Source organism: Cupressus sempervirens, chromosome 5 (genome assembly GCF_028749045.1).
Source record: "Cupressus sempervirens isolate cs-2001-9-10 chromosome 5, ASM2874904v1, whole genome shotgun sequence".
Classification (NCBI taxonomy): Eukaryota; Viridiplantae; Streptophyta; class Pinopsida; order Cupressales; family Cupressaceae; genus Cupressus; species Cupressus sempervirens.
This window is the reverse complement of record NC_143122.1, coordinates 529,099,262-529,123,596: the sequence shown is the minus strand read 5'-3', so window position 1 is coordinate 529,123,596 and position 24,335 is coordinate 529,099,262. Positions and strand designations below refer to the sequence as shown.

The 24,335-nt window shown below is 36.7% G+C and overlaps 1 protein-coding gene across 2 annotated transcripts in view; it reads right to left on the bottom strand.

Moving 5' to 3' along the window:
* EMB2458 (FtsH extracellular protease family) overlaps window positions 1-24,335 on the bottom strand; it is a 310,677-nt gene that overhangs the window by 129,447 nt on the left and 156,895 nt on the right. For both annotated transcript variants that reach the window (XM_089831678.1, XM_089831679.1), the window contains exon 13: window positions 4,003-4,122. In XM_089831678.1, the coding sequence (XP_089687804.1) occupies window positions 4,003-4,122 (120 nt within the window). The remainder of the gene's footprint in view (window positions 1-4,002; window positions 4,123-24,335) is intronic.

Sequence of the window (24,335 nt, the reverse complement as noted above, 5' to 3'; positions counted from 1 at the left end):
GCTATGCATAAATCTCAAAATCTCTTCCAACAAGAAATATTTAGATATTACTAATAATTAGCAAAGAAGATTGATGTCACCTGAAAATGGCATCTTTACCACTAGAAATTCTTTGATTTTTTGTTTCTCATGCAACTTCCCACCAGGGCATTGATGAAATAGATGTAATTTTTCATCACAAGAAAAATATCTCAGACCTGCAAATATCTTCATTTCTATAACTGATTAAACTTATGATAAAAACTCTGAAAAACTCACAGGCTAGCAAGATAGATGGCTCTGATACCAGTGTAATATTTCTCTAGATATTATTTCCACAATTTTCTCACAAACAATTGTCACAACGCAACAGATATTTATGCAAATAAAACCAGCAAATAAACTACCAAATGCTCATATAAAAGAGTCATAATTTGTTATTGCAATATAATTTCCAGTAATACAATGACATACTAAAATTCAAATCTTAAATATAGTAACAACAGGCAGAATGGAAAAAGCTACAAAGAATCAGTATCCGTAATGTGAACTCCGTCTCTAATCCACCTCAAAGATGAATTGGGTTTGCATCCGACTCCCCAAGTAGAACCTGAAGTTTTCCTTCCTCGAGATCCTAAATAGAAGCTAAACCTTCCTCAATTTTCTCCAAGAGAAATCAAAAATCAAATCCCATAAACCAAGCATGTTGTAAAATAAGATCTCTTCCTTCTTTTAAGCAACTTCCTAGTGACTCTTCACATTCCTCATTTTGTCCTTCATTTTCTTCTCCTTCCGTCACCCTTTGATCCCATTTTTAATTAAAAAGACTTATAAAATAGTTTTTATTCAGCTCCAAAAAGTCACTTTTTAATTATTTTATAAGTTGGACATGTAAATTTCTAATGTTCCAAAATGGGGATGTTAAAAAACGGATAATTGTTGACCACTGGAACAAGATATTTGAGCCCTTGCATTTCTAAACTTATCTTTGCCCCAAAATATTAAAGTGAAAATGTATTTTATTTGCCGAGGGTGGAACCATGAAGGGAAGAAAAGATTTCTTGTGGCCACAAAACTACATTTAAAAGAATATTCTTAGACAAAGATAATCAATGTGCTGCCTTGAGTCAGTTTGCCAATCTCATGTCTTCAAAGAACCATGATGTTTGCATTCTTCTAGACAACTAGAGAAAAGATGTTCATGAATGCTGATACATAGATGGTTAAGGCTCTATTTATTTGTAGCCTCTTGCAATAACATTTCTATCTCAATTATGCATCTTTATATTTTTATTTCTACCTTCCATTTGTGCGTAAATATTAGAGTTTAAAATGTTTGTTTTGCAATTGCATATGTTGTATGCAAATTCAACAATTTGAAAGTTATTCAACTAAGCGAAATTGGATTGCATATTCCTTTATCAACTTAGTAAACCGCAAAAAAAAGTGGGTAAAAAAAAGTATAGGCTTCTATCCTTGACCACTCCAACTTGAATCTCTTGTCAAACAAGAGACCTAATTACAACAAGGTAACAAAGAATTGGAATCTAACTCCTATGTGTTATGACTTAGACATTTAGTTGCAACTTTCCGATGTCTCTATAAATGAGGCAGTTTCCGCATATAACATGGCTAGTGAGAGTGGCAATGTGTAATGTCCCTATTTCAAATATCCATATACTTTGTCCAAAATTCACAATTTTACAATGGAATAGGAGGAAGGTGAAGTAAAATATGTAATACTCAATTAAATAAGATGAGTTGTAAGAAAATATTTGATTTCTCATATCAGGTTTGTATCTTAGATCAATTTCTTTTATCGAAATGTCTCCTATTTGGCCCTCCTTGAGTGAATGAGTAGTAATTTTAATCTTTTACACCAGTTATTGCTCTCTGTACTTCAGAAAGAGTGGGATATTATTTGCTTCTTATTCAATAATCTTACCACCTCTTTCATGTTCTCACATATTTAAATTGTCGTAGATAAATCTAGATCAATATCTCCCTTTCTTTTATGATGAAGATGATATCACATGAAAATATGAATTATGCCTCTGCAATCTGATTACACTAATAAGAAGTTAGATTGTGTCACATGAAAATGTGAATTATCTCTCTGTAATCTGGAATATATTTCGATTATTTCCCTAGAGACTCTCAGCTTCCGTTTGTATAAACAGTAACTTCTTTAGGTGTTCAATATCTCCATATATATTAGTGCATAAGTGATTATCATCAAGAATGAACAAAATGAAATGAATACATGATTGTTGTTTTGATAATATTCAACCATTTAAAATTAATTTCACCAGTGAAAGGTGTTCTGCTGCAAATCACAACTCCGAAGAGTCCCTCTGTTGAAGATCATCTCAACCTCAAATACAAATACCCAGACCATAAACCATGTACTAGAAAGCTTTAACGACTTCAATTTCAATTTCATATATTTTGTAACCAATGTTTCTGTATATGAGAGCCATTTTCTCTAGTATCCAATCACGATGGTTGATACATGTTCTCTCCCCCACTGCTGATATGCTAGTGATCTATTTATATCTTCCCTTCCAAATTATCATGTTTCTTCAATAAAGAATCAACAATTGAATCTCTGACAGGTCATACTCTTATTGTTTGTCTTACCTAATTACTTTTCTTATGTTAATTGCGCTTTTTCAAAATCCAAATCATAATTTAACATGGATTCTTTCACAAGGTAGTTTCTATTTGTTCATATCGCTCTCAGCGTTGAAAACACCATGTTCCGTCGTATCACTATTTTCTCATTGGTTATCTATTGATATCACTTGGTTGTTGATATTGTTTTCATATTAAATATATTTATAGTATAATTATACTATATAATTTATTTCTTTATTTTTTTTTAATAATATTATCTATCTATTAAATTCTCCTTTATCATTATTACTTATGTCCTCTTCTAGATTGCACCTTTTTCCGATTGTGGTTCAAATGAAACCGAAATATATTTTAAATTTGACACTCAATAGAAAGTAATAATAAAATAATGGAATAAAGATTGTTGTGACAATTGACGACTAATTTAATTATCCTATTTCCTTTTGGCAAATTATAAGGCATTTAAATATTACATTATTGACAATTATGAGCATTACTATTTTTTAATTTTTTTACATAAATTAATATGTACATATATGAAACTATATTCATACCCAAGGAAAAATCTGGTGTACCAACATACTCAAACTTGCACCCATCCCCACACCAAGGCTAGCAAGTTAAACATCACATTGAGAGGAACTTTTATTGTTTAAATGTCCAAATTATAATATATCCCTCTTCCATCAAACTTAGGTGTGTGTGTTATCATGTTTAATATGTATTTCTCATAGCCTAATGATGACATTTAAAAAAATCCACATTACTTGGACTGGCATTTGACCTCTTTATGACCATGCACAACTGTCTACAGTTTCAAACACACTGTTTTAATGAAAGCTTCAGACTAACATAAGGAAGCAAAAATTGATATAATGGAAAATTAAAATATCTTTCAATAGCAGTGTTCATGAAATATATCGAAGAAAAACTAATACTAAATGGTTCTCCCCTGAAAGGTTTACAAGTACAATCACAAATTCAAAGACTGTCACATTCAAAGTTGGGTTTTGTACCTCTTCCAAATATCAAAGAGTATAGATCAAAGTACCAAATACAGAAGAAAGAAAATGTTGATTACAATTTTGGCAAAGCAAGGAACCAGTCAAACACTGCAAACTAAGTACATTAATCATCTTTAACTTCTCACTTAAATTAATAATACTATATATCAAAATATGTAGCAGTGAAAGATAAACTGCACTCACACCTTGAAACAAAATACTAGGATGTATAACTACTAACCTTTGTCACTCTCAAATAATATAAGAACAATTTTTTAGTATTTAATAAATTAAAAAATCATGAATATGTCAACATGTCTAAGAATATATAACCTAATAAAATTCTTATAAAATTCTGATATCCAAATATCAAGAAGCATACCTTCCAAGAACTTGGGTCAAGCCATAATAGATCTACTGAATGGAAGTTGGGAAGAAGATAAGCCAACAATCCTCGCCCAGAAGCCCAGACAGCATGTGGGAGCTTAAACTCTCTTGTCCACTTGATAAAAATCAAAACACATGTCAAAAATAATCAATATACAAAGTAACCCTCTTCATATTGCTTAACAAAGTTCGTAGCTATCAAAACATATTCAAATACATTGTAATATACTAAAATGCACAACAATCAAAACATGTCAAATCACATTATACACATCCAATATTGAGGCACATCTCTGTATCTCCCAAAAAAGACATTTCAAGCTATTCAAAAGACTTGCAAGGATCGTGATATGACCAAAATAGTGCATCGCATGCCAAAGATTTCAAAAGATAAATATGATATATAAAAAATCTGGATGAGCAACTCCAAGTTTAATTTTTTTCATTTCTGAAATAGGCTAGAACAAGAAGAATACACTAACATTTAATACTCTCTAAGGAAACAAGATAGCAGGCATTTGCACACACACATAAAAATATATATACATATGCACTAAGTCACAAGGTTTGCCAAATTTCACCCATAAGATTCAAAATTCACCAAACATCACTTCACTATAAAAAAAGAAATGAAATCTGCTTCTAATACAATTGGATAAAGGGCACAACTTATACACACATAAAAAAAAATTTAAATATTCTTTAACGTTTTTCACTTTTCACAAGAATTGTTCACAAGGGTTTCTATTACAAGTCTTACAATGCATCTTAGACAATTTTTAACACATGATGCACTCACAAAGAACCAAAACAAATAAACTGCAATCCTTTCTCAAACCCTTTGCAAATGCTTTTGATATTTTTGATGAAGTTCTTGCAAATTGTGTGTTGTTGCCAAACAAAATAGCATCATTCAACAGATTGTCCAAGTGTAGGCTTCCTATCGCATTTGAACCTCTCTAACAAAGTCCTTTTGTTGAAACTAGACCAGACAGGAAACTTAAAAATTTTGAGAACATATTTTCCACAGCAAGTCAAATTGCGATATTGTCATCAGGATTCAATTATGTAGTTCTTGACTCAAACTCATTGACCCATGTTGCATGAGTAGTGATTCACAAGAACCCAACTCTCATCAAGATGAATGGAACATTAAGCGCTCATTACATCTAGATGATGCTCTTACAAGTAAAGATTGGGACTTCCTAGGAGGTCATCGATCTCAAAACTACTCCAGCTCAAGTGCTCTTAACCAGTGATTAAAATCTCACAGAGATATTCCCAATCAGTAAGAATATCATGATAATTTTTCAGCCTCAACAAAACATTTCTAGCTATCGCCCTTAAATATTGCACAAAAAATTGCAGCGTCTCAGTGATAAGTCGGTAAGTTATTGTAAGAAGCCCAGAAAATATCATTCATAACCAATATTAGACTATGACGGACTAACAAAAGGGCAAAACTGTTTTTTTTGTTTGGCAGAGCAGATTTGGAGAGGTTAGAAAGGTTTTAGAGGAGAAAGGTCGTCATTTGCAATGTTCTAGATTGATTTCTTGAGCATTTGAAGTTGATTCAAAGAGATTTTTTATGCAAATTTGGATTCACAAGTAACTTTTTTTTTAAATATTTTGTTTTAAAATCATTTTGTCTCGTCTCAAATGCACCCAAGTTTATTACGACTATTAAACACCATTTCCAATTTGCTCTAACTCATTTTACAGCATAATGAACAAGATCTAACACCATCTTAGGTCTACAATGGGAACGGAAATACTTAGACAACATTGGACTGACAGAGCAGGAATTTACATTTATGCAGAATTTAGTGCATAATAGAGATGTGCAGGTGACTGGGAGACTAGATAGACTCGTATAGTGTGCATCTAAAAGTGGTTTGTACTCTGTCAAATTGGGTTATAATCTTTTAGATAATGTTGATAACTTTGAGGATTGGCCTACTACATTATGTTGGGATAGAGATTGTCTACCAAAGGCGGGCTCCTTTTCTTGATTAGCTACACATGGGAGAATTTTAGCTTGGGAAAGAAGGAAGAGGTTTGGCGTTATTGGCCCAACTAGGTGTGTGCTCTGTGAGGAAGCCCAAGAAGATTTTGATCAAATGTTGGTCCAATGTAAGTTCTCAGAAGAGTGTCTGGATATGGTGAAAGCTAAGCTAGGCTGGTTTGGACCTATCCAAAACACTATTTTGGGGGTCTTCAGAGGATGGCCTATTGACTGAAAGAAGTTTGCTCTATCCAAGATCTGGGTAATGTGCACTTCAAGTGTTATATGAGAAATTTGGAAAGCGAGAAATCAGAGAATCTTTAAGATGTAAAAGAGTCAGTTTTTAGGATTCAGAATATGATTAATTCTTCCATTAAAGAAGTCATGAGTGTGGCCAAAACACATATAAAGCCTCTTATTGCTTTCGCTAAAGGGGACAAAAATATTCATTTTGCTTGGCCTGGAATAAAGATTAGGTTTATGTGTTATGGTAAGTTGCAAGACTTGGGTCTAGCACAGCTGAAAGAGACAAAATGGAAGAACCCGGAGGAGGGCTGGTGTAAATTCAATTTTGATGGTGCAACAAAAGGCAACCTAGGTCCATCAGGGATTGCGGTAGTTGCAAGGGATTGGAAAGGTAATGTCATGGCCTTTGTTGCTAAATGAATGCTGGGACTAACAATGTGGCAAAGGCCAAGGTGGTCTTGCTCATAGTAAAACTAGAAAGAATCATGAATATATATTGCTTCTACTTGGAAGGTGACTTGAAAATAATTGTTAATGCAATCCAAATGGGTAAGACTTGTGCATGGCATCTAAAGGGATTAATTAATGTTATTAGGGAGAATTTGGAACATTTCAGGAACTTCCATGAGGTATTTCTATTAATATACCCTGGCTCGCCGAGTCACTCCCAAATCATGACCAAGTCTGAGCTAGGTCACAAGTTGAATTGCCCTTGCCAAGTCAAAGCCGGGTTGAATCTCGTTACTTTGTCCAACACCATTCTTGATGCTATCATATCTTATAGCAGCGACACAAAGTGGTCCTATCAGCTGATCCTCATGCATAGTGGAGATGCTTTTAGCATCGGTGGAGTGATCTACTTGTTCAGTTGGCTGATAAAGGAGGATAGTGGATTGATGAATATCTAGTTCTACTCCGAGGATTGATTTGATAGGTCGATTTGGGATCCAGGAGTTGATAGGATGAGTGCTTTGTATTTTCGAGATTATATCGGGTTGCTTCACTATTGAGGCTTGGCTTGGATGTGCTCAAAGTCAAGTAATAGGCAAAGGCAGCAGAGTTTTTCAGGTTGGCTTCATATCCAAGGATCGTACGAGTTGCATCCTTAATTTTGGCTCCATAACATGGCATGTCCCGATTTCAGAGATACTAGTATGAGTTATAGAGTGGCTTGCAGATTGATATAGAATCCTAGTATTGACTTATAGCTTCATGATTACTGGAGGACAAGAAATTGCAAGGAGAGAGTATCGTAATGCCCTCATTTTAGGAGATTACGAATTTACATGTCCACTTCATCAAATAATTAAAAGATGGTTTAATTGAGGTTGAGTGCAAATTATTTAAAAGGTCATTTTAATCAAAAAAGCATAAAATGTGACAAAAGGGGAAGAGGACAAAAGACAAAGAAGGAAAATTGAAGAGTCATAGCTTGATGCATTAAAAGAAGGAAGGGAGACTCATTTTGTATGCTTGGCTATTGATTTGGATGTCAGTTTTATCTAGGAGAAGCTTGGGAAGCTTTCAGCTTTCTTGTTCAGAGCCTGAGAATGGAAACCTTTAGGCCCTTGTTGGATTGGATACAAACCCCAGTTCAACATTTGTGATGAATTCACAACCGAGTTCATATATGGAGTTATAGCTTCATTTCTAATTTTCTTTTCCAATCTATTGCATACTTTTAAGAATTGATTATATTATGTTATTGTATTGCTGGTTATTATAATGCAATGACAATTATGAGGTTGTTTATCTGAATAGTTTGTCCAAATTCTATGTCTCTTAACAATTGTTTGTATTCACAAACCATTTCCAATAGGCCCGATAACTATCAAAGTTATTTATGTTTTATAAGTTAATATCTTAGCAAGGTTTGCATGACATTATTTCTACGTGACAACTCCACTTGCAAGCTTTAGCCTTATTTTTCTCCATGTGCTTCCCTTATTGAGATTTGGTGAATTACTGCACTGGGACCATATGGATATGTACATCTTGTTCTGTGGGTGTCATTTTTTCTACCTTCTATCATAGCTATTTGTTTTATAGCCTGCCTACTCTGACTAGTGCTCCTTTTTATATGTGTCTCATATTAACTGCCATTCTTGTGACTGAATAAATCCAACCAGCTCTTTCATGTACAAACAAAGGAATGCTTCAAATAGTTCTTATCAGCTGAAATTAAAGAGCTCGCATGTGCTTTAAGTGGGGCTGTCTTTGAACCTAAACAGCCAATGTTAGCAGTTTAAGCTCCAACCTTATCACTCATACCTTACCTGTTTATCTCTATTAATTGGGTCCGACTGACTTATACATCCCTTTTGTTCTACTAACATAAACAAAATGGATGAATTCCTTTTGAAGATTTATAATTCAGGTTCATGGACATATCAATCTTAAGTCATATGATATGTTATTATGTAGCATATACCTCTTTGACTGGTACAGCAATCTATTGAATTAACTTAAATATAATTATTTATTAAATGAACTATATTATTAATATAATAATGAGAGACTATAATATATTAATTGATATAATATCAAAATGATATAATTCAATATTATATATTAATAGATAAAAAATAATATTATGAATGAAAGGATCGCCTTGTGGTGTAGCAGTAAATTGGTTGCATTGTTGATGGCGCAACCAAGGGTCAAATCCTTGACTGACTCAATGCAAGTGTTAATGCTTCGTTGGGCCTGATGGAGCCCTATTTTTGGCAAAAAATCAGGGCCTCCATTGATAATGTGGAGACTTGATAAAATATTGAAAGGAATAGCGGTTTGCTGAAGAAAGGAAAGTTGGAAGATATAGTAACTCCCATAGACCAATTTGATTCTCAGATTGAAGCATCAAAGACATTGGAAGATTGTGTCATTTAAAAAGGATACAATTTATTCTGCTTCCTAGGACCTACTAGATGGATATTTTGCAACTGACAATTTTGGGTAAAATCCAGTCGCAAAATAGGATGACCAGCCACAGCGTGTGAGAAAAAGTCTCTCCTACATTAAAGGGAAGGCTCCCCCTTCTCACTGTTCCTTGGATCAACTCAAGGTAAGCAAGAAGTTGAAAGATTTTGTAAGGGGTGTTACCAATATTCTTTCCTCTTAGCTTTAGGAAAGAATCCACTTATCTGCAAAGTGAGTAATGGTCAAGATAAAACCTCAAACTACACTTGTATCTAAAGTTGTAAACAATGATACCAATAAACTAGCACTAACTCAAAGGCTAGCTAAAAGCGTGCCAGTTTGGCTCTAAGTTCTGTTTAACCTATTCTATAAGAATAACCTCTACCATTGGGGAACAAAGACTTCCAAAAGTAGAGGATTTTGACTATTTTTCATGAATTTGAGATGGTAATACAAGCTATAGTCAAAGCTCCTAGTTTATTTATTGCCACAACCGCTCCTAGTCAAAGCTTCAGCTCCGATTGCTTCTTAAATCACTATGCTCTAATATTCAACACACAATAATAACATGAATCAAAGATTGTTTACCGCATAGATTAATTGATTGATGCACACAGACAATGAATAAGAACATCAACCGCAGTACTACTTTATTTGCATATGCCAACAGGTTACATACAAAGCATAAGATAAGATCCGATCATTTACAATGATCCAAGACAGGGTATAAATACTACCCGCCGAACCTTCTCGAAGGGGTCCAACGGTTACATAATAATCCAAATCTACCCACCGACTACAAAATACAAAATCTCCGACGACATAACTCAGTCAACTACAGAATGCAAAATCTACCGACGACATCATCCCCCCCAAAAGAAAAAGTTGTCTTCGGACGACAATTACAAAATATCTGAGACAGATTAACAAAACAGAATACATTAACTGACTAACAAGATAGATTTGTTCCTGTGACACCGGTTCCATATTCATCCCATGCCTGCACCAAACTGGTCTCCAAACCACATTGCATCTGTAGCCTCTACTAACACAAAACTGCCTCCTTTGATAGCCACCCATGCCGCTTTCTCTGCTTCCAACTCTGGGTACACTGAGCCAAGTGCCATTGTACTGTCTTCAACTGGATGATCAACTCCTCCCGAGCTCTCCATGCATCAACTCCATGTCTACAGTAATTCCAAGTCTCATCAACTAGTCAAACTTCCCACGACTGATATCCGCAATGACTGGGGGTCTAGGGGCCAACACCCCTAGCAGGGTCGAGGGGCAGGGCCAAGACCAAATTAGCACTTCCGAAGCCACACGAAACACCATTTTTGTATTTTCTTCTGATCCAACACTCTTTCTGACAACCGCTTATGTTTTCTACCTGATTATGTATTTCTCTTCCCTTTGGCATCGTGCGTTACTCATTCTGAATTGTTTCAATCTGTCGTCATTTTTTTTTTTTTTTTTTTTGCTCGTCCACTGTTGTGCCTCTTATATCTACTCTGCCTCTCTCTAACGTAGGGTTCCTGTCACTTATGCCTTTCCGCGGAGAATATGCCTATAATTTTCTCCTTTCTGTTGCCTCTTCCCTTTCTTGACGGTTAACTTTTAACCACGGCTGAAAGATTACTAACTTGAATTCACTTGCCCGTATTCACCTGTTGCTTGCGCTCGTCAAAAGAATGCATCGGTGAGAGAGAGTTACCATATAAGCCACAAGAAGATGGAGCCGTGGGAGAAGAAAACACAACCCCTCGAACTATCCGCGAATATATAACACACAACTGCTACCCCGTGGGACATAACTATTGCACCGCAGGAGAGAAGACATCCGCGGGAACAAACTATCCACGGGAGAAGAAGGCACAGGCATGGAAGAATGAAAGGTCTCCACCGAAGATGAAACCAATGAGTTCCAAGCTTGTACATGGAAGAAAAATCAAAGCCAAGGTGTGAAGGTAACGAGAGAACCCGCGGGCAAATATACACATGAAGCCGTGGCCAAGGAAGAAGGCACCCGCGGGAAAAAAGCTCAGTCCGCAGGAGAACACAAAACACCCGCGGAGATAACATCGACAGGACCACTCGTGGAAAGTTGTCCGCAGGACAACCAACCCGTGGAGCAACAGTCAGCAGGGTGTTCCCACGGGCACATTTTTTCCTTTTTTCTTTTTTTCTTTTTTTTTTTTTTCAATTTTTCTTTTTTTTTCACATTTTTCACTCTTTTTTTTTTTGCAAAAAAATAGAATTCCTCAATTTTCCCTCCCGACCTCACCAACCTGCGACGACAAGGGAGACGGTCGGGCTAGGTCATTTTGCAACGACGACGAGCTCTTTCTTGCATGGTACATCTTCAGCTTCGACCTGTTGACTATCTAAGGCACTTGTTGCCCATCCAAGGTCCACAATTTTATTGCTCCATTGTTGCCTACCTTCTGAATCCAGTATGGTCCGACCCATCTGACCTTAAACTTTCCTAGTTTAATTTCATTCCGCCCATCATACTTCAGTACCAATTGCCCCAACTGAAACTTGTTCAGTTTCAGGTGTTTATCATGCCACGCTTTGTGTCTGTTCCATGTCACCTTCGTGGCTCATTGTGCTTGCGATCGTCGCTCATCTAGATTATTTCCTTGCTATCGGCTCCCTTCAATTAATTTTATGGTGTTGTGTATTCTTTTCTTTCTATGTGGTTCGTTCACCATGTACCGGACAATGGGATCTTTCTTTTTTCTGGATTTGGACTGTATGTTCTTCCCCTCAGCTTCAACCGTAACCACCTTTCCTTCTTCTGCTTCTCTGTATTCCTTCGAACATTCATTTTTCTTTTTTTTCTCACCTTCGTCGACCCTTAACATTTTACAACTCAGAAACAGTTTGTAGTCTTCTATCTGCCAGTGGAAAAGGCCATTCACTGAGTCTAGGTCGTCGTCATTCGATCCTCCTAGTCTCAATACTCCATCTGGTTCCATTCTCCTCTTTCCTTCGTCGTCACTTTCGCCTTCACTTTCTGAATCTGACAATGCTGCCTCCTCACCTACCATTTGTGTGTGCAGGTCAATTATGAATCTTTTGCCTCTGCACTCCATTGATAGTGTATTTCGTTTCCAATCATGTTTTACTTTTGCTTGCACCAACCAATTCTGTCCCAAAATAGCATCATATCCTTTTCTTTTCAATGGAATGACCACGAAGTCCAATAAAAATGGTTGCGTTCCAATAGTTACCAGTTGCGCCCTCAAGGTTCCCAACGGTTTGATCCCGTGTTGGTCTGTCGTGAGCAACTAGAATTTACGTGGCCACAACGTGGGTTTTCCCAACTTCTTCCAAGTATCCTCCGGTAACACATTCATGCCGGACCCTCCATCAACAACTGTCAGAACATTTCCCAAAATCCCCATCTCAACAACCGCCGGATGCCTTCCTGTTGTGAGTGCCAGAAGCATTGGGACCATTGCCGTCATTCCACTACTGTCCCTTCCGGTTTCCTCCATTGCTTTCAGAAGTGGGGTAGAATTCATAATGGCCATCTGTAACTTGGGCATTGTGAGGTGGTCACGTAATTTGATTGGGATTTCCATTTGCATCATCTGCTTTATTATGTTTTGCTCAGCGCAGTTCCTTATTGAGGTGCCGGTGGTGTCCTTCACCTGAGATGTCTCCGCCTGTGATGCCTTTTCAATTTGCACCTACAGTTCCCCCAATTTCCTCTTTTCTTCCGTCAGGTCCGGGTACACCTTTTCTTGCCTCCATGTAATTGCTAGAACCTCCTCTTCGTCTGTTCCAACAATGATCAAGTTTACTCCGAATTTTGGGCACTTGGAATCTTCATGATCATCGGGTCCGCACCATCTGCATAACAATTTCGGTGTGTTTGCCATTGTACAATCCCGCGCAAAATGACCCCACAAATTACATGCTTGGCATTGAACCATCGGCCATCTATTTGCATCATACTGAATTCGACTTCGGTTGCCATTATTAATGTTATTGTTCACATTGCTATTGTTGTTTTGCCCTCTACTATTATTCCTGTACCCACCCGAAGTGGCACCATCAATGTTTGCATTTCCGTTCCCTCTTGACGTGGACACTGCCTGTGCTAGAAACACCTGTTGAGGTCCTCTGGTTTTCATGTTGAAGGGACATTCTTTTGTGGAATGTCCCATGATCTGACAAATATCGCAGAACTGGTTCTTTGGAGTAGACCCTTTAGTATGACCTTCCATCTTACATTCCATGCACCACAGCTCGCTTCCCTTTGTCTCCTTCTGCATGTTTTTAAATTCCTTCATCATATGGATCATGTCCTTTTGTAGGGCGCGGACCTTCTTGCTACTATTTTCATCATCACTGCTATCCTCTTCCGAGGACGCGTCGTCATCTGAGTTGAAGGAGCTATTCTTCTTATTTTTCATCCTCTACTCGCTTTCCAAGTTCATCGCTTTGTTGTATGCTTCTGTATATGATGACGGCGGCACAATTTTCATTTTCTTCCGCAACTTCGGACGTAGGCCTTCCACGAACCATCTTTTCTGCAGTCCATCAACCAGCTTATTTTCCATTTTACTTATCAAATCTCTTAATTTCCTAGCATAGACACAGACAGTTTCATTGTTCCCTTGCTTCGTATTGTATATCTCTATGACAATTTCGTTGTCGTCACGCAACAGTTGAAATTCGGCAGTAAACTCCTTCTTAAGGTTGTCCCAAGTGGTTAAGTTCTAGGGATCTACATCGGCGAACCAATCAATTGCAACACTCCGTCGGGTTGCCGAAAACTATCAAACCCATGCGTTTGTATCTGTTATGCCATTTGCTTGCCAAATCATTTCACATATTTTACAGTGTCAAATTGGATTGGCCGTACCATCACCATCGAATTTCGACAACTTTTCCTTTGGTCCTGCCATCACTACTGGATTTTGTGCACGAGTGTTGTTCGGTCCTACAACACTGGCTTTGTTCACTCCTACAACGTGGCTTTGAACTTCCACACCGGCGATCTGCAATCCCACACCGACGAACTATTCTCCCACACTAGCGGACTGTTCTCCCACACTGGCGGTCTGCACTCCCACACCGGCAGACTATTTCTCCCACACCAACGGACTGTTCTCCCACACCGGTGGTTTGCAATCCCACACCGACAAACTATTCTCCCACACCAATGGACTGTTCTCCTACACCAGAGGTCTGCAATCTCACAAAGGCGGACTCAACAGTTGCGAACCTTGGTGAAGAAGGATCTTCTGAAGTTGTCCCTTGCGGAAGTGTATCCCGGACGAAGAGTTCACTCCACGCTCGTGCTCCCTCGGCACTCCAAGCTATGCGAATTGATTTTCTTCCATCTGGATTCTCTTCCCTCGGCGAATACAAATTCAAAAACTTTTCCCTTGCTTTCTCCACCAATTCCACCTGTTGTCGAGTCTCCTCCAACAATTCTTCGGCACTCCTGTTTCCGTTGGCAATCTTCTGAAATCTCCTTCGGCGCTCGGCCTGTTGTGCCAAAATTAAATTTTCTTACACAGTACGGATTCCATCTATGCCCTTGACCTTATTTTGATCCTTGTTAAGCTGATTTGGCATTAATCTACATTCCTTCCACCTTCCAGGTTCATAGGGCAACGGCGCCAAATGTTTACTGCATAAGATAAGATCTGATCATTTACAATGATCCCAAACGGGGTACAATTACTACTCGCCGAACCTTCCCGACAGGGTCCGTTGGCTACATTATAATCCTAATCTACCTGTCGGCTACAAAATACAAAATCTCCGACGGCATAACCTAGCCGGCTACAGAATGCAAAATCTACCGACGACAAAGACAATAGGCACAAATTACAGTCAAAGCTTCTAATTTGCTCTATCACAATTGCTTCTAGTCAAAGCTTTGAATCCAATTTCTTCTTTTATTCAATTTTCTCCCAAATTTGTACTATAGAATCAAAGTTATGCTTGCACAAACGTGGTAGAGCTTTCTTGCATACAACAAAAGATAATTTTTACAATGAGAGGACACTCAATATAGACACAAGAGTTGAGAAAAGGATGAAGTAAAAAGTGGAAGCAGCTCAAACAACTTTGACCTAGTCTAACTAGAAGAGAAATTATAGGGTAACCTACATCTCCATGTGTAATTCGCATTACATGTAATTACACATGTAAGTCGTATTACATGTAATTACACATTTTCATGTCCTGAAAGGCCTTGTACTTGGCGATGCAATCCCGAATGATCACAGGATCGGGAGTTCCTATACTTTCTACTGCTACATTCACCTTGAGAATCATGGTGTTGCATCTTTTGATAACCTCTGACTCTCTTTGATGAATTGTCCGTTGTCATTTGAAATCTTGATGTGATCAAGCTTTTTCTCATTCAAGTTTTTGTGAATTCTCCGTTGTAGATTGGTACATTCTGGATTCTCTAACTCTTTCAAAACCCTCTTAACGATGTTCGGATGTAAACTCGGAATACTTTTCCATCAGCAGCTTTAATTTTCTTTGCTTTAAAGTAAAGTGCTTGGTGCATGGGAATGTGTGCAAATGAGAACTTTTGACTTTTAAAAAGTGACTTGAGATTTCAAAATGTCATTACACGGAAAGTGGATTACATGTAGTGAGGAATGGATAGTGAGATGACATGCAAATGCGGATGGAGAATGAGCTATATGTAAGTGCAGATGACGGATAAGATGAAATGCATACTGACACAGGAAGTGGAATAGCATGTATTTTCTCATGGAGGTGAAAGTGCATATGGAAGGAATGAATGCAATGTAACTTGAGGCAAAGTGAACTTTATAGTCGTCTTGGCAAAAAACTGAAGCCCAAGTACATGGGAATACATGCACGTGACATTTTTTGAACTTTTAAAAGTGGCTTTTAGTCAAAAAAATGACTTTTCAAGATATAATTACATGTAAAAGACTTTTTCACGTAATCATGTTGTGCGAGTGAATACAGAAAGTAAGATGACTGAAAATGGAAGCAGAAAATGGGATTATATGCATGTGCAGATGGTGAATGACATGGAAAACATGTAATTGCATTTGACGGATGAGATGCGAAGTGTTGTGACATGGAAGATGGAACATGAAAGTGAAACGTGATGATGCTTTCGCATGAAGTGAAGCAACAACAAGTTCTTAGTAAAGAACCTGTAACTTCTCCAAAGTGGAGAAAAGGAGAGCAAGCACAAAACACAAAAACTCAAAAGAAAAACATACGTTTGGAAAGTGACTCAAACATGTCAAGAAGCAAAGCACTTCAACATGCAAATTCGAATTTGGAATTTAAGGAAATTTCAAAAGTGTGAAAATGAGAGTTTTCATTATTTTTAAAGGCAAATGCACTTTTCATGGCATATATATGGACAAGTTTGCAATAACAAGCCATAATATGCATGGGGATAGCAAGGTAAGCATGAATTGATGAGCAAGTTTGAAAATGTCCACTTACTTGGAGATCAGAGAGCCAAAATAGCAAATTTTATAGACTTGAAGACCAATTCTCCCTCAAATCCGGATTTTCAAACAACTTTTTGACTTTTTTCATACTTGCATGTAATAGACATTCAATGGTCAAATTTGACATGACAAGGCCAAAACCATGGCCTTCAAAGACAAGAGCACACATTAAAACTCAAAAAATAACCCCTCTTCATCCAAATGTATGCGCTGAAATGCCATTTTTTTGAGTTTTTTGAACAAAAAATGCATGTTTTTGAGTCATTTTTGACTTGTGAATGCAAAAATGACTTCCCCAAATGCTAATACACGGATCCAAACGTAAAAAAGTGACTTCAAAACACATAAAAGTGGATTAAAACCCCCAATTATCCAAGCGTTTTTAGCAAAAACATGATTTAAAACAATGTATCAAACAAAAACGTTTTGACTTCTAAAGTTGAAAATGTGTATTACAATGCAATGACAAACACTTAAAATGCCAAATCGATTCCTCTTTGGGCAAAAGCGTGAGCCAAAAATGGTGTTTTTTTAAGATCTTTACAAAAACGTTCCCTAGGAGGGAGATTGGAAAAACATTTTTTAGCAAGATAAATCCATTTTTTATGTTAGAAAATCCATTGCTAAGCAATAACGACCCAATTGGAAAAAATCTCATGCAAAACCATCAAGTAAATCTCTCACAATCTCCAATATCGGGTTCTTGGAGGCCCATTACATGTGCTATTCCAAAATTGGACATTTTTGGAAGCAAAACATGTTTTAAAATATGTGTTTGGTTAAAATCAGACCTTTTGGGGAGGGTTGCATATTTTAAGCTAAAGTCCATGTTTTTGATGCAATCACACATTTCAACTTATAAACTCACCTTTTTGATGTCATAGCATATTTCAAGTGAGATTATATGCAATGGCATCAAAAAAGTCCACTTTTGATGACATTTACATGCAAAGACATGGAAAAGGTCCACTTTTGATGGATTTTACATGTAATGACATATAATTTGTCCACTTTTGATGACTTTAAGTGATTTTAATAAGCACATGTCAATTTAAATTCATTAAAATATTACTTAAGTGGGACATAAATTATATTTACATATCATATTAATAACATAACATGTAAATACCATTTAAAAAGTAATATTTACTAGAGCATTTGATTAAAATGCTAAAAATTAAATTGAACTATATAGTTAATATAGTCACGTAAGTGAAAAATCAAAAAGTAAACTCAACTTATAACATAAAGTGCACTATAGTTACTTTAACTGAAAATTTAAAAGATAAATAACATAAAATGAATTTAAGTTATATTTTTCAAAAAAAGTGATTGTCAAATTAGAAATATAACATGATATTTTGATTTCTATTGTTCCATCAAAAAGGTCCACTTTTGGGCACTAAAATGGCCATAACTCTTGACTGACAACTCCAATTACGCCCTAGGTTAGATCAAATCGAAGGGGAAAACGAAAGCCATTACATGAACAAAACAAAAGGACTAAAAACCAACAAAGCTCAACAGAAAGGAAAACAAAAAAGACTTGACAAAAGCCTTCAAAAAAACAATTTGATATCCGAATTGAAGTTGATTGCTCAATCAACATTGAGCAATTGAATACCAAATTCAACTTAGAGAGACACAAAACTAGCTTGAAAAAGTTTTTTGTTATTAACAACATTTTGTGGTGACAAAATGCAGGACAACTTGTGGCAAAGTTCTGCATTGTTTGAGTATTAGTGGGAAAACCTCAGCACTAATTGCTGAAGCAGGAGTTGACTTCATTCTTTGAATATGGGGTCCTTGTTTATGAGGGTCTTTTATGCTACTATCACAAGCAACAAACTGCATTCCAACAAACTTCATCAAGAAACTTATAAAGTGCATTCCATTCGTCACTGGTCAAAATATCACAATCATCAATGATGACTCTCCGTAGGAAGATAATAGAAGTTGCATAACCAAGTCCCAATTTCTACTTCCTGTTTGAACTGCAGCATTATGTGAATCTGAATAACCTACAGCACTAATCTTTCACCCCTGGCAAAACTGGCAATTTTATCACAGGCAAGAGAATGATCAGGTTATGAAGGATTTTGAGGCTATGACGGTCGGTACAACATATGCACTTATTCAGTAGTTTGTATACTTCAGTGGTCAATCTAAAATCATCAAATTATATTAATTTTCCTTGCAAAGGGATGTCACAACAATCCTTCTTCACAACAATCCTTCTTCCAAATCTATGTTCAAGGCAGAGTTGCTTCCTAAACTCCATATCAATCTGGCTTCCATATTTTGTACTACAAACCAAAGATACACCATGTCTATTCTTCCACATTTCATATTAACTCCATGAGGCATTCAAAGGAGGTGAACCAGTAAAGTCATCAAATAAGGGAAGGCCAAACAAAAGAAGAGATACAAAAGCAAGCAAAGAAGAAAAGACACATGAGGGAGAAACAAAATCACTTTACGACCATCACCACTATTCTCAAAGGATATCCACAGCATTAAAAGAAGAAAGCAATTCTTGTGCCCTTGACGAGGTAGCACTCAGAGAATTCAAGACCACGATTTCCATTTCGAGATTTGCACAGCAAACTGAGATCTATTTCTGACTAGTTTGAAGTACTAAGCAGATGCAATAATTAAAAGTCCATTCACGCAAACTATCAAAGACCACACAAAAAGGAACGATAAATATTCCAAAATGTCTGGGATACATATCCAATCAATAATTTAATTCAGAAAGTATTAAAAATAACTAAACAACTGATTAATTATCATTTACAAAGTGGTGTGATTTATTTTTATTTTTATGTAAGGAGGTGACTCCTACGGTTGAAAAGTCACATTCTTTTCAAAATATTAAGATATAAATACAGAAGAAGAAATAAGAAACAAGACATATTTGGAGGAGATATCTTCAGGGCTCGTAAGGGGATATTAAAGCATGACTTCAATATGAATTTATATATTATTGTTCAATAATAAATAAAAAGCCTTTTTGTTCATGTTTATTTAAGGCGTACAAATTTAAATTACAGTTTGGATTTGATGCATCAACTTCCACGAGTCATAATTTTTTACTCGAACTTGGGTTTTCTCTCAAATTTTTACAGTGGTTTTGTAAGGGGGAGTTTGATGGCCCAACAATTGAGCTCTGCTCCATTGTGTCCAAAAAAAAATATTTTTCAGATTCTAGAAAATCCAGTTAGACCCAACAAAAATCAGTTGCAGTAATATTTCTCTGTTTTTTAGAATTTGGTTTTTGTAATAACTTCACATGGACATTTCCAAATTCAAAGATTAGTTGGCAGGTCAAGTTGTCATAGCTTAAGTTAAGTCCAGTTTTATTTTCAGCTTTTTAGGAGTTAATTTCGAAGGTTACCTAAAATGGGAAAATTGAAGATTTGTTAAAATCTGCCAAAAAGGGTATTAAAAAAAAAATCGAATTTCGAGAGTTTTTAGTTATTTAAGAAGCTGCAAAACGATGTAGAAGGAGGTTGGTTAATGGAAGATATGCCAATTTGACAATATGTTTATTGCATCTGTATTTTTCTATATGTTTTCCTTTTGTAGAATGCATTATTGTGAATAGGTACTTGGGTACTACATTTCGTATCAAAGCGGGAAGATGATTGGGAGAGGAAGAGGAAGAGGAGATGTCACTCCAATGCCAAAGATTAATGTTGGATATGCAGAGGCAAATTGAATGACTGAATGAGCGAATGGATAATCAAGGAATACCAATAGTACAAGGAGAGAATGAATCAAACAAAGAGGGAAACCGAACGGGTGCTAATCAAAATGAAGAAAATGAAGAAGAACAGTTAGGAGAGCTAAGCTATGAAGATAGAGTGCTTCGGGCTTTAGAGGGTAAAAATGAAGGGATCAAGATCAGAGTTTCAAACCATGCTGGTAGTCTTAAGCTAGAAGAATTGATAGACTGGCTAAATGAGATGACGAAATTTTTGAATGGAAGCCTATGGAGGAGGAAAAGAAGATGACGTTTGCATGCACAAAATTAAAAGGACATAAAATGATATGGTGTGATCACTTCCAAAAGGAACGAACCAGAAAAACAAAAGGAAAAGATCAGAACATTAAGCAAGATGATGAAAAAGCTACGGGAAAAGTTCTTACCCTTCGATTACTCACAAACCCTCTTTTGTAAGTTCCAGAATTTGAAGCAAAATTTGTTCCCTGTACAAGAGTGCACAAATGAGTTCCATAAGTTATCCATGAGAATAGAGCATCAAGAAGATGATGAGCAAATGGTTGCTTGATACAATGGCCTAAAGTTTCCTATTCAAGATGAGTTGAGCATGCATCGTATTAGCAATATGGAAGAAGCCTACCAGCTGGCCATGAAGGTTGAAGAAAAACAAAATCGATGGTACAATCAGCGGAATAGAGGATGAAGAAGGGGTTCCTCAACACCGTTTCGAGGAGGTTCTAATTATAGTCGACAACCCTCCCAAGGATTTGAAAGAAATACAAATTACAAACAAGATCCTACAAAATCGGAAAGAGGAAGGGGGTTTCAGCGAGGACGAGGTTAAGGCCCTTTACATGTTTCAGATGTGGCGAAGAAGGACATAAAGCCTTTGAATGCTCAAATTATAACACGCCAAAAATAAATCAAGGAAGACAACCTAGAGTGAACATGGTTTAGACAAAAGAGGAGCAAGAATTTTCACTAGATGTGGGAGAAACCCTCATGATGAGAAGATCAATGATAATTCAAAAATAAGATGAAGTTCCTGGAAAGAACTCTGATGATTCATCGCTCCAGACCAACATCTTCAGAACTAGATGGACCTCTAGTGGAAAGGTATGTCAAGTTATTATTGATGGGGGTAGTTGTTTGAATATGGTGTCTTGAGAAATGGTAGAGAAATTGAATTTACAATGTGAAAAGCATCCTCGTCCTTATTGTATTGCATGGTTTAAGAAAGGAAATAAAGTAACTGTTGATAAAAGATGTTTAGTCAGATTTACCATAGGAAAATTTTGTAAGGATGAAATATGATGTGATGTTATCCCTATGGATGCTTGCCATATATTGTTGGGAAAACCATGGCAATATGATAGGAAGGTCATAAATGATGGGGAGAAAAATACTTACACATTTTGGAATGATGGCTCTAAAGTGGTTCTCTTGCCGCTTAAGGATGAAAAGAAGAATGAAACCATGTTGTTTGCAAAAGTTGTCAAAGAAATGAAAGTAACAAGATGTTGTTATGCACTAGTACTAAAAAGAGGGGAAGAACATGAAAACTTGATGACGCTCAAGGCAATGAAGGTGCTAGAAGAGTTTGCCAATGTTGTTCCTGATGAACTACCTGATGGTCTCCCACAAAAAAGAGATATTGAACATTATATTGATCTTATTTATGGACAAACTCTACCTAATTAAGCAGCCTCTCGGTTGAATCCAACACAACATGCAAAGTCGAATAAACAAGTGACAGAACTGATGCAAAAGGGCCTAATCAGAGAAAGCGTGAGTCCATGTGCAGTGCTTGCATTGTTGACTCCAAAGGAACATGGCACATGGAGCATGCGCACTGATAGCAAAGCAATCACTAATATTACCGTTAAGTATCAATTTCCTATTCCTCGAATAGAGGACATGATGGATGAATTAGTGGGTGCTAAGTACTTGAGCAATATTGATTCCCAAAGTGGCTACCACCAGATCCGCATTCGAAAGGGGCATGAATGGAAGACAACATTTAAGACAAGAGATGGTATGTATGAATGGATGGTTATGCCTTTTGGGCTTTCTAATGCACCTAGCACATTTATGCGGTTGATGAATATTGTGTTGCGACCTTACATTGGTAAGTTTGTTGTAGTTTATTTTGATGATATCCTAATCTATAGTAGAAGCAATGAAGACCACTTACAACACCTGAGGATCATCTTGAGTGTATTAAGGAAGGAGAAGCTCTTTGCAAACTTGAAGAAGTGTAGATTTATGCAAACAAGTTTGACCTTTCTAGGCCTTGTCATCTCTCAAGTTGGTGTTCAGATGGATCCAAAAAAGGTAAAAGCAATCCTAAAATGCCGCAATCCTTCTAGTATAATAAGACTAAGAAGTTTTCATGGGTTGGCAACTTTCGACTAAAAGTTTATCCAAAAATTTAGCAGTATTGTAGCACCCATAACAAACTATACCAAAGGAAGGGAATTCACACGAACAATAGACATTGAGGAGAGTTTTAAATTCTTGAAGAAAAAGGAAACTGAAGCTCCTATATTGACACTTCCAAATCTTGACAAAGTTTTTGAAGTATTGTGTGATGCTTCACATGTTGGGGTAGGCGTTGTTCTTAGCCAAGCAGGTAAGCATGTAGCCTTCTTTAGTGAGATATTGAATGAAGTGAGAAAGAATTATTCTACCTATGACCTAGACTTTTATGCAATTCTTCAAGCATTAAGACACTAGAGGCACAATTTGGTACCACATGAGTTTGTGCTATTTACCAATCATATTGCTCTAAAATATCTCAACACATAAAAGAAGTAGAATAGTCAACATGCCAAGTGGGTATCTTTCTTATAGGGATATACGTTTGTTCTGAAACATAAGTCTGGAAAACAAAATTAGGTTGTTGATGCATTGAGTAGGCGTACCACACTATTAACCACAATGGAAACAGAAATCACTAGTTTTGATGCTATTAAGGGCTTGTATGAAATTGGTGATGATTTCTGAGAAATTGTAGAACAACTAAAGGTTTCATCCTCTCATCTTGTTGTAAGTTGGATCACGTGAAAGGTGACTATTTTATGCAAGATGATTACCTCTTTAAAGCTAAACAACTATGTATACCACACGAATCTATACAGCAAAACATTATCAATGAATTTCACAATGGTCGACTAGCTAGACACTTTGGAAAGGACAAAACAATAAACTTATTTGAAGATTAATATTATTGGCCCAAGATAAAGAGGGACGTCAGTAACTATGTGGCAACATGCAGAATTTGTCAAGTGGCTAAAGCACATTCACAGAATACAGGATTATACATGCCTTTGCCAGTACCCACCGAACAATGGATTGACTTGAGCATGGATTCTGTATTGGGTCTCCCACACACTCAGCGAGGTAATGATTCTATCTTTGTGGTTGTTGATCGATTTTCAAAAATGGTCCACTTTATTGCTTGTAAAAAGCCGATTGATGCAACTAGAATAGCAGAACTATTCTTCTCAAAAGTTGTCCGTTTACATGGTCTTCCAAAGACCATTACCTTTGATAGAGATACTAAGTTCTTGAGTCATTTTTGGAGGACTCTCTGGAGGAAATTAGGAACAAAGTTACAATTTAGTAGTGCCGATCATCCTCAAACTGATGGACAAACAGAGGTAGTCAATCTGAGTTTGGGAAATCTGTTACGCTACATTGTTGCTAAGAAGCCTGAACAGTGGGGCTTAGCATTGCCCCAAGCAGAATTTGCCTATAAGAGTTCTGTTAATAGATCAACCGGCAAGTCTCCGTTTCAAATTGTCTATGGTTGAAACCCTCAAGGTGTTCTAGATCTTGTATCACTTCCATTGGAAGACAAAATTAGTGATGATGGAGTAGCTTTTGACGAACACCTTCACCAGCTCCAACAACATGTCAAACAAAAGTTACAGGATAGTAATACG